The 12,844-nt window shown below is 31.7% G+C and overlaps 1 protein-coding gene across 1 annotated transcript; it reads right to left on the reverse strand.

The window, feature by feature from the left end:
* Positions 1–4,699: 4,699 nt before the first annotated feature.
* AOS2 (allene oxide synthase) lies at positions 4,700–6,467 on the reverse strand. The gene has a single exon (NM_001249516.2). It carries the CDS (start codon positions 6,445–6,447, stop codon positions 4,888–4,890), a length of 1,560 nt encoding a protein of 519 aa, NP_001236445.1. The 5' UTR covers positions 6,448–6,467; the 3' UTR covers positions 4,700–4,887.
* Between the last annotated feature and the right edge of the window lie 6,377 nt (positions 6,468–12,844).

Below are 12,844 nucleotides of genomic sequence, written 5' to 3' on the forward strand. Positions count from 1 at the left end.
GAGCAAGTTCTTAAAGCCAAAGCTTCTTTGAAAGACAATGGATAAGAAAAAAGTCAAAGAGGACATGGTTGTGGAAAAGGGTGTGGACATGGCCAAGGAAGAGGAGAAAAAAGAGGTCGTGACAATTGTGATAATCATGAAAGAAGGTATGATAAATCTAACATTGAATGTTTCAATTGCCATAAGTATGGTCATTTTTCATGGAAGTGTAAAGCTAATATTGAATGTTATAATTGCCATAAGTATGATCATTTTTCTTGGGAGTGTAAATCCAATGTTGAAGAAAAAGTCAATCTTGTTGATGATAAAGAAGAAGATGAAAAGCCAACACTATTGCTAGCACATAATAATGAAGAAAATGATGATAAGAACCTGTGGTATCTTGACAATGGAGCAAGTATTCACATGTGTGGTTAGAAGGAGAAATTCATGTAGTTTGAAGAGGTGAAGGGAGATGTTTCCTTTGGTGATTCTTCAAAGGTGCAAATCAAAGGGAAATGTACCATGTTAATTTTCTTAAAAGATGTTTATTATGTTCATAAACTAAAAAGTAATATTTTGAGTTTGGGACAACTTGTTAAGAAGTGGTATGAAGTTCTCATGAAAGATAATTTTTTGTGGCTTCAAGATCAAAACTCTAATTTGATTGCCAAGGTTTTTATGTCAAGAAATAGAATTTTCACTTTGAGCATTAGGACCAATGAAGCAAAATGCTTAAAGGCTAGCATAAAAGATGAAGCATGGTGTTGGCATATAAGGTTTGACCGCTTGAATTTTGGAGCACTCAAGATCTTGGGAGATGAGAAAATGGTGAAAGGGATGCCTCACATCAACCATCCTAATCAATTGTATGAAACATGTCTCCTTGGCAAACATGCAAGAAGAAGTTTTTCCAAAGAAGCTAAATCAAGAGCAAAGAATGTCAAAGGCCAAACACCTCAAGAAGCATGAAGTAGAGTGAAGCCAAAAGTTGATCATCTTAAAGTCTTCAGGAGAATTGCATATGCTCACGTGCCTGACCAAGGAAGATCAAAACTTGATGATAGGAGTGTGAAGCATGTGTTCATTGGTTATGATGCAAGTTCAAAAGGCTGCAAAATTGTACAATCCAAGCAATGGGAAGATTGTTGTAAGCAAAGATGTAGAATTTGATGAAGAAGAGACATGGAATTGGGAGAAAGAAGAATGCACCTATGATTTATTTCCTTATTTTGAAGAAAATGATGAAGAAGTTGTAGTAGCAAATGAGTTTTTTACTCCACCTCCTTCACCAACTCAGTCAATTCATGAAGCGTCATCTTTCGAAAGGAGTTCAAGTGAAAGACCAAGAAAAATGAGAAGTCTTCAAGACATATATGATGAAACTGAAATTATAAATTATTCGTTTTGTCTTTTTGGTTACAGTGAGCCTTTAACCTTTGAAGAAGCTATGGAAAACAAACGGTGGAGACAAACCATGAAGGAAGAAGTCAATGCCATCAAGAAGAATGACACCTGGGAATTATTAAAATTTCTTAAGGGCCATGAAGCAAATTGGAGTCAAATGGGTGTTCAAGTTTAAAAAAAGATTGCCAAAAAAAGAAGTGAAATTAGGTCATGTGAAGACACAAAACTCATTTGAAGATATTAGAAGATTAAGAATAAGACTTCTGAGTGTAGAAAATTAATTGATGATTTTCTAATTAAGGGGAGATGTTAGAAATAATAATAATACTTAGAAAATGAAGGGTTGAGTTAGTGTTAGATAATGAAAGGATTTGAGTTAATAAGAATTAAGAGACATTATTTTTATAACCACTATGTATTTGAAAGGTTATGACATTATGCTCATTTAGTGTCTTAGTGAAAAGTTATGTAATGTCTATGTATTGTTCTATTATGAATTAAGCACTAAATCATGTAGTCAAGTGTGACAAATGAAGAAAATCTTCTCTATTCTTTCTGGTCTACTCTTCTCTTCTTCTAACACTATCAGATTTTATACTTTTGTATAAAAATGTAAAATAATATCCATCTGTTCGTTTTGTAGCTATATTTACAACTGAACTGTGTAATGCAGAACTCTAATCATTGTGCTCATTTTTTGAATTCGAATTGGTGAATTGTCACGCCAACTTATTCGAGTTGGTGCATACCTCGGGTTTTCTGATATATATACGTAAATTCGTGAGAGCTGATCACAACACCAGAGTATTTCAAATCACATCCCAAAGTAAAAAAATGGCAATGGAGTTTGATAGGGTTGCTAGCATCACCAATTCAAAACAAACATGGTCATTGAAAGTTTTATTTCCCAATCTTTAGCAATCATATCATCCATGGACCTAAACGGATGCCCATATTCTACACCACGCAAAAAAAAAGAGAAAAAAAATTGACAGCTAGCCGAGAATCACACTAAACAAAAAGATGCTTGATCCCAGCTGTCCAAGCTACTTGGAGTGCAGTCATCAAAATGCCCCCATAATTCTATCATAGGAACACTGGATGACCCAAGATTCTTCACAGAAAAAATAACGGGTGAGTGTAGAGTAAAATTAAATTGTAGCTTGTGAAATTCAATCCTATCCATGTCCCTTTGAGTAAAACTTTTGATCATTTCGTGTAAGAAATCCATTTGTAGTTCTATTCGTTTAATTCTTCTTACGAGATTCTCTGGCTGCTGATCAACCATGGTTTTTCGTTGTTTCTGTAGATTAAAGAAGACTGAAAATTAAAAGTATTTCTTCTATATTAAAAACCACTATACATTATCACGGGATATATTGGTTAGATTTAATTTGATTAACTACACAATATTAATTACTATATAATGGGTTACTTTTTTTTATCATAGCTATAATATAAATATACACATATAATATAATATAATACATAATATAATGGATTACTTATATCTTAACATGCAATCATAAACTTAAATCAATATTCCTTAATAAAAAATATTATTTTATTATAAATCTAAATGAACTATCAACACATAAGATATTATCGATTATTATTCTTTATGGTAATATTATTATTTACAGTAAGTCATTTTACAATAAACAAAAATTTATTTTAATTATAAAATATATTTCATTGATTTTATTAAATTATTATCTTATATAAAATTTTAAAATCTATTTAATATTTAATAATTTAATTTATTAATTGATTAGTTTAATGAGAATATACACGGATTATAAACACTTTAATTACTATAGTTAAATACAATAATGTATTTTATCAATATATATATATATATATATATATATATATATATATATATATATATATATATATATATAATATTGTATCGTATATTATTATATATAAAACAGTTGCTAATTGAGATTGGCAATATATGTCATGCTCTAGTGAAACTGTCAGTACATATGTCAAGTTCTAGTGAGATTTATAAAATATATTGATATTGATTTTAAAGTGATTTTTCAAATTCTAGAGCTCTATGCATGGAGTACCCCGAGGCTAGAAATGGTTTCCTAACCAAAACTCTATATCCAGCGCTGATCTCCTAAAATACTCATTTTTTGGACCGAGTCTAGCTCTTATCTTTTTTTTTTTCATGGCCCATCTATAAAGAAAAATATAAAACCAACCATAAAATTCATTCAAAAAGACTCATGCAGACTAATAATTTAATTACACACCTGAACTTAAACAATTATACACAAACAAACCACAGTTGAATGTTCATGGGGAAATAAATTATACTTTTAATCCAAAAATATTAATTTCTTATAACTTTTTATTAATTATCACCTAGCCTATTTTCTTATAACTTTTTATTAATTTCTTTTATTACCACCTGCTTTACTTTTTTTGGTGAATTAACCATCTGTTTAACTGAATGAACATATCATAAACTATGATTGCAAAGACTCTAAAATCCTGACATTACAGAAATGACAGTTGTGGACTTTTTTTTATAACTAACCAGGACTGTATATATTTGAATTAATTTATTTTTAAAATATTTACTTTTATAATTTCTTTCTAAGAGGGATTTTTAAAATATAAAAGATCTAACTGAAACAGAATGAAATACGTGATCTCAATTATTTTGTTCTCTCTCTTTTATAATTGAACTATTTGATTCAGACCACTATTAAAACATGGAAATTAAAGGTGAAAAAGTTAGCTAATAGTAGCATGCAATTCCTGCAGTGTACATTACACATTTTTTTTTATTTTTTATTTTAAAATCATATAGTACAATTGGCTCAAAGTCACATCCAACTGAGGGCGCAACTCCACTTTATCTTCTTGTTCATTCTTCAATATTGCACATTATCAATGATAGCAGCACCTGCATTCTTGACTCGTAGTAGCTTCCACTAGTAATAGTGGAGTGCACGTTGCCCCACCACAAAGCTATTATTAGACCACACTAAACTAAAGTCCAAGTGTTACAATCTACTTGCGGAGAAGATTACATTACAGGTATATTAACATTAACATAAATTCGTACTTCTTTTTAGTAACAGTAATAATCACATTTGCAACCACCCTGACCCTGGAACTATAATGATTGTCCAAAACACCGTTACAAGAGATCCATAATAATAATAATGATTAATGGAATGTTAAAGATCTAGGTTGTCATTACGAAGCAAGGGGGAGACCACTTGGATAAGAACTTGAAAGACCAGACTAATATACAGATTAACTGTGTTTCGGTTGAATGTTTCAGAACTAGCAAATCAAATCAAGACATTTTATGTAAAATGTAACCATACAATAAACTTATAAATTATCACATACTATCATTCTCGATGATAAAAAAATAATAATAATAATAATACTATCATCATCCTAACCGGTCAAAAACAAAATTAATAACAAATATTAATTAATTAATTAATTAATTAATTAACTAACTAACTAAAAGCTTGCTCTCTTTAGGGAAGTAATAGTAACGGAAGAACCCAAGGGAGAAGTTCCCACTTGAATCTCGAAGGAATCATAGCGAAGAAAGAACTCCACAACGAAAAGCCTCGAAACCAAGGTGACGAAGTCTTTTCCGGCGCATTGCTTGTTCCCAAGTGTTGGAGACTCAGTCTCAGGCCCATTGGACCACAGCACGTGCTTGAGGAGCTTCTCCCCTTCCTCCCCGACGAACCTGTCCCCGACAAACTCCTCGGCCCTCTCGAAGATCCTAGGATCCTTCGTCGCGAATGGTTGGTACCCGAACAGCATCTCCCCTTCCTTCACCTGAAACGCGTGGTCGTGGCTCTCAATGATCAAGTCTCTCTTCGCCCTCCCGAACTGCAGCGCCACCGGCGGGTCGATTCGGAACGCCTCGTACACCACGGATTTCATCAGCGGCATCTTCTCCATCGCCGCCATGCTGATCTCCCCGCCGCCGCTTCTCACGGCGGAGCGAATCTCCTCCGCCAGCCGCGCGTGGAGCTTCACCCCGGCGCGTCCGATCCACTTCAACACGTTCGGGAAAAAAAGCTTCATCCCGCCGAAGGAGTTAAAGCAGGTGGCGAACAACAGATTATGGCAAGCCTCATCGCGCGTGATCCCCAATCGCTCCGCTTCGTCTAATACTAGACCGGAAGACTCGTAGAAGAAATCGTATAGTCTCTGGTAATCTTTTTTTATCAGAGAGAACGGGAGACGGAAGGTTCGGATGGTGGATTCTTCTAAGAATTGAGGGAGGCCCAATCGGAGAATTGGGCCGATCTGAAAGAGAACCCATTTCTGAACGATTTTTGGGCCGTCGAGGCCCAGTTTGGTATCGGCGGGGTTGGAGTTGAAGAGGGAGCGTGATAAAAAGTTGAAGGCGGCTTGGTCGTTGGCATCGCCGAAGCTGGCTTTGCCGGCTTCGGCGAGGTTGGCTTCGAGGGCGTGGAAGAGTTCTTTGTAGGACGCGTGGAACTCAGAGATGACGTGGGCGCGACGTGATTTGAGGAGGAAGAACATGAGTTGTTTGAGGAGGGCGTGTTTGGGTTCGGAGGGGTCGAGGTAAGAAAGGACTCGGTAACCGCCGGTGAGTTCGGTGGAAGGCATGAAGGTTCCAGTGAAGACGTCTTTTTTCTCGACCTTAGAGTTGTCGAAGAGGACGGGGAAACTTTTGGCATCGAGGAGAACGACGACGTTTGGGTCGGGGGCGAGGAAGGGGCCAGGGGGCATGTTGGTGCGGAAGACCGTTGACTGGTACTTTTGGATGCGGGACTTGAAGAACTCGTCGCGCCCTTGCTTGTAGAAATAGTCTTGGCGGTCCTTGAAGGGACCGATCACCGGGAACCCGCAGTCGCCGGGGATTTTGCGGATCGGAAGCTTGCTGGGCTCCGGGGAGGTCACCGACACAGCCGGTAGCGGGGGTTTCTCGGAGACCGAGGCTCTGATGGAGATTGAAGAGCGTTGTTTGGTTGAGGAGGGGAATTCTAGTCGCAGGAAGGGAGAAGACAGCGTGGTCGAGGCTGAGGATGCCATTTTGGGTGTTTCTTTGTTGAATGATGATGGAATGGGAGGGGTGAAGGGGTACTAGTATTATTTATAGAGAAAAAGTTGAATTGTGTGTGTGTGTGTGTGTATGTACTATGTAGCTGAATGGTGACCATTGAAGAGCGCGGTCTTTTTTATTGACCTGAAAAATGGGACCCTAAGGTTCGAATCGTGGAATTTGTGCATTAATCGTTTCTTTTTCCGGCATGTCTTGCCTCGCCTCTCGCTCTGTCCGGGCACTGTGCACACTTCCCTTTTTTCTTCTTTTTTTACTACAGCACGTGTAACTTGTTGTTTATAAAAGACAATCTTAATTAAATGAAATAGAACATAGTTGCTATATCAAGAAAAAAAAAAAAAAAAGTAGAACATAGTAGATGATCATAAAGTTTATACCATAAATATTTATATTAATTGTATAGTCAGGAATTGGAAGCTAAGCACAATTAATTAAGAATAAATTATATATTTAGCGATTAAACTTGAAATCATTATTTAAAATATTTATAAATTTTGTTGATGATTAAGTTTTACTATAGAATTTAATTAATTATTGTTAATGGATTCTCTTCTTTTTAATTGTGTTATTCTTTATTTGTAGGATGTAAATTCTAGACTTTATTTTAAGTTGGCTTAATATATTTTTAATCCTTTATATTGGAGGTCCAGTTTGTTTTAGTGCCTCGATTAAGATTTTTTTATTTAGTCCCTTAAATTTGAGAAATATTTTTTCCAGTACTTCAAATTTAATTAAAAAAGAATTTTACAAATCTAAAAGATAAAAAAATAGCTTTTAATCTAGGGACTAAAATAAAATATAAAAAAACCAATAACTATACAAATAATACCGTGCATACCAACATATTGGTGTTAAGCAAAAACATGTACCAAGTTGATCTACCGCCACTATTATTCTTGGGAAAGAATAAAAAGTAAATATCGATTTGTTTCAGGTAATATTTTTATTTTATTGATGGTTATAACATACGCCTTTTTTTTAACAAATTTTCTAAAAATGAAGTGTAAGTAATGCGAGAAATTTTACTATAAATTGTACTATATCCTTGATCGAATTACGCATCCCATGGAAGTGCTGAGTCCAGTCATGGAATGCTAGTTTCCGAATGGAAGTGCTCGCAAACTTTTTGAGATTTTGTTAGTTGTCTCCATCATCATGGATAAAATCTTCATCAACGAGTACTGTGCATTTATTTTCCAGTTATAGATTAAAATTTTCGTTGCATTCATTCAAAAATCCTTCCAAATAATAATAAATCGCTGGTACTAATGAAATTGGGTCCGGTACTTTTAAATAAAATCTCAGATGGATTTTGTAAATTAAATATATATATATATATATATATATATATATATATATATATATATATATATATATATATATATGGTTGAGAAAAGAGAAATCATTAAAAAGTGATTAGTGATTAGTCATGCTCTCAATCGAAAATTAGTCGTCAATAAATTAATAAATATAATACCAATATTATGTGTAAAAAAATCCTTCTGAATAAAAAAATAAAAAAAATATTTTGAACTATTTTTTAATTTATATTTTATTATGTAGTAATTTAATTAATAATTTGTATATATAACAATTTATTTAATTTTATTTAAAATTATACAAGTAGTGTATATATATATATATATAATAAAATAAATTGTATAACAAATTAGTTAATTATTTTAAATTCGTAGATGTACAGTGTACCGCAACTGATCGTGAATTAATATGGATTAATATTTTCTGTTTCCTGCACTAGGTGTGCAGTGTGCACACTGCACATATACAATGTACAGTACTAGCAATATTATTTTAAGATGTGAGTCGTGGGTCCAATTATATATATGTTGTTTAATTTTTAAATGGAAGTGCTAAAAATACTTGTTAGATTTTGTCCGCTATCTCAATTATACCATTGATAAATTATTTTATCTCGCAGTAATGTCTAGCTAGGGGTAGTACTGCAACGAATATGTCGAAACCCATAAGTTTATTAGTTGATTCAGTAATTTTCAAAGAGTTAATATGCACACATATAAATACTTTCTCATAGTTAAATTAATTTCCAGTATTTTAGTTAAACAAAAAAATTAACTATAAAATATAAGAAATAATGTATTTAAAAAAAAATCAAGCATAATAATATAATTAATTACAAAATACTTTTTGGATGAGTACTTATAATAAAAGAGAATAGACTTGGTGATAAAATTATGAACACATTATTAACTTTGTAATATCACTTATTCTTATAAATATTTAGACATAAATACTCATGCTCACCTCTAATCTCATTTAAAGATTTTTGTTTTCATTTATTTAGAAATATTTTTATAGCAATTAATCCAGAGTTAAATAGGGGTTTTTTTTTTTCAAGAATAATAATCAAACAAAAAAAAAAGAGTTGAATAAGGATCCTATACATCATACATGTTACACGAAACATTATAGTCATATGGGCAGCCTGGGAATATAGACTTGTATTTAAAACAGAAGTCAGAGCAGCCAATTAGGCAACACGGCTTTGTGAACCCCCCACGTGCCAAATTAACATAATATTCTTATTTCTCATCCTATCTTACTTGACCCAATTCCAAGTTCCAACTACAATTGTTTTAATTTAATTTCAGTCTTTTACAGAATAATTATTTTTTTGAATTGCTAAAAAGGTAATTATTTTCAAAATAAAATATTCTTAACACGTGTTAAATTCAGTTCTCCACACATATCACTTTAATTTATTAGTAAGTCACTTGCAAGATGAACGACAGTACGATACATATCGCTTTAATAACTCCAAGTTTGATACCTCATTTTCGGTTATAATTAAAGTACATAACTCCTCTTTATAATCTGTCTGAATCTAGATAAGTTAAAGTAAAGGATGTATTTTAAAGACTAAGTGAATACGGTCGGATTTACATCAATGAATAATGAGTAAATTTAAATCACACTTTAATTAAAAATCTTAAGGTTCAAATTTATAGATTTTTTTTTCAATGTTCAACTATTTTATTTTTGTCTAATATGAGACTTTACTTCATACTTGTAATTTAACATATATGACAAAAAATTCTCATAAAAATGAAAAAAAAAATAAAACAGTTAATAATATAAAAATTTAGTTAATTATAGAATAGGTCATGCATGAATATTTGAAAAATCATTTATTGTTTATTCGACATAATTATTATCACTTGTATTGTATACGTATTTTATAGAGTACGTTGCATTCTCTGGCTGCAAATTATTTATATTTATCAATGTTTATGCATAAAGGATGACTCTTAAATTCTTAAAAAAATTATAAAGTGAAGTAACTAATCAGATTTTTCTATATAAATAAAAAAACCAAGTCAGCTAAAGTGTGATCATGGGTGTATGTAACATGAATTCCAATCAATCCAACTCATGAAAAATAATTTGGGTCCTGACCTTGTCACGTTTAAGTCACTTGTTGAGTGGCACCTAAAATGAGTTTTAGTTGTTGGATCCAATCAATTAGTAGGGATTTTAATTAAGTAGAATGGACTACGCGGAAACCTTTTGCATGAATTTATATATATAATTTGTTTTGTAATTAATAAAATTAATTTGCATAAAAATGGTATAATATTAATACAAAAGTTCAATTATTGAAGAAAAAGTAAGGATTAGAACATTGAAAAAAAAAACTAAAGAAGTTAAACTTAAAAAAAGACAAATATTCATTCTCCTTGCTTCCTTTTCTAATATAGTCATCATTCTTATTGTCTGATAGGGTTATAGCCTTATAGGGAGACTCGTCCTTAATTCAACTTATTTCTTTCTATGAAGTCAAATGTCTTCTATCTTCTTTTTTTTTTATGATTCTTGAATTTCGATTACTTTCTTCTTTCTTTTAATGTACATGAGAATATGCTCTTGTCCAACCTAGTTTTTTTTATTTATCTAATCAGGCAATTAAGCATTCAGAAACACTGATTAACACTTGCATTCAATGTTTTAATTGTAAATAATATTACTTCTTTTGCTGATCAATTGTGAATAATATTAACAATACATTATTTTATAGTCTTCTTTCAACATTTTTTTTAATATCAAGTAAAATTTTATGTGAATTTTACTTGGTGCAATATTCTTATTTTAATCCTATTTTTTTTAATTGTTTATGAAATTTCACGCGGGTTTTATTAGTCCAAGTAAATAACCTGAGGCTACTACTTTTTAGTGTGGTCAATGTATGATTTTCTATATAAAAATATTTTGAATCTATTTTCTTCAACGAAAGAAAAAGTCTTTGCCCCAGATTTTCAAGTTTTAGAAGCCAAAACATAGCAGCAGCAAGTTGTAATCCAAATTCAACATGCGAAATGAGGTGGAAGCTGCTGTGTTTGAAGTTTAAACTTGACGTCAAAACTCAAAACATTAACAAAATTAAGCCTCACGCTGTTAGTGAGTCTTGAATTAACTCGTTAAGTTCAAAACCTCAGCACGAACGAGAGAATACGATGTTGGTCGTTGGTTGGATGCCTTGGAAAATCAAATACAATTTTCTGGCTAACTAATTTAGTTTAATTTGAGAAAATATTTGTTTACTTTTAATTATAATAATATTACCTTTTTATTTGGTACTACTTTATAATTATAAATATATAAAAAAAATGAGAATGAGAATAAGAAACATTTTGGTACAATATTTCACCTTTTCTTCTAGAAGATGTTCCTATGTTTCTGTCGTCATAGTCAGAAAGAAAGAGCCACACAAAACACCATTCTGTTTCTCAGAAGTAAGCCAATATATGTCTTTATTGTTTAGCTTCAAAGTCAAGCCGTGTTGTTCTCTTGGTTCTCACTGCCGGCCAAAGCACTGCAGTCTCATGTGAATTAATTATACTTTACTAATAAAGTAAGTTATTATTACTATACTATAGTTTTTTTTTTATTGCATTCAAAAGTCAAAATGCAGCATTCCGTCCATAGGTTAACCATCCTTTTACATTATGTGGGTTGGTTGGTCCACTCCAGAATCATGATGGACGGAATTGAATTAGCCAACCTGCCCCTTATTTATTTATTTATTTATATATTTTAATGTCTTTCAAAGTACACAACACAGATACATCATGCATGGCTTATTTAAGTAAATATGATTTTTTTTTCTGGTAGGCATATGAAAATGTACAAAAAAATTCAAAGTTAATTTTCTATTCAACTCAAATTTTAATTTTTGTCGAGTCATACAAATACAACATTAGCAGCACTTGTCGCGTAGACTGAGTTTTGGATTTGTCTGCAGATGACAGATACTGGTATGTAGCATAATTGGGTTATCATTTAATTAGGAGCTTTTAAAAGTACGTTTGTAGCAAAAAAAAATACGAAGACTATCCTTACACAAAAGGAATTCAAAATTCAGGAGAATTGAATGATAACTTCAATCTAAAAGCTACTATAACTCATGCAATGAAATACATGTCATGAGTAGAAGTTCAAAAACCTATGGTTCATGTGGTCATTTTATTTTAAAAAATTATGTTGGTCTTTTTTGCATTGAGTTGCTCCATTTCCCATTAACAATACATTTTAAAATAAAATAAATTCTTTCCCAAGATAGCGGGTTACCCTGTGGGTCATAATTAACCCATTTAATTCGTTATTTAGAATGAGAAAGGACTATACCTCTATTTTTTAAAAGGATTAAAATATACCCAATCCCTGCGTGCACTGGTTGAGTTAAACAGATTAGCTGGCAGAGAAGAACTTATATGGTCAAGAAATTGCCAACAATATAAATTTTATTTGTATATGTAACTGTTCGTACGAATACTTTATAGATCAAGCTAGAATAAGATGAATTCAACTTAAAAGGGGTTTGATCATCATAGTTACAGTGCTCAAAACTCATTTAAAACTTTACGAATCCTCCCCCCACCCCCACCCCCTCTCTCTCTTCTTGATTTCAAACACGAGATGAAACTAAATTCGTAAAATTTGGCTGCACTTGTAGAATCCTTATTCAGCTTACTCAATTGTATAATGTTTGTTTTGGGTGAGTGTTTGCAATTTATTTTAAGTAAAATTAATTTCAGTTAAAAACGAGTTTAAAATTAAATGATTTGTGTTTGAAAATTGTTATTTTAAAAGTTAATAAAACTTAGTTTGAAATTCTCACCAAACAAAGTGAAAAAAAAAATAATAGATCATTAAAATTAGAATACTTAAAAATAAAATCTTTAAGACAGTCACAAAATAAAAACTAAATTTGTAAAAGATTTATCACATAAAAATATTTTAATTATCACTTTTTCAATATTAACAGATCATTATCATCGTTATCAATATCATTATCATTATTACTAGTGTGAAAACAGTTTATTTTAACAT

Source organism: Glycine max, chromosome 17, assembly GCF_000004515.6.
Source record: "Glycine max cultivar Williams 82 chromosome 17, Glycine_max_v4.0, whole genome shotgun sequence".
NCBI classification, from domain to species: Eukaryota; Viridiplantae; Streptophyta; class Magnoliopsida; order Fabales; family Fabaceae; genus Glycine; species Glycine max.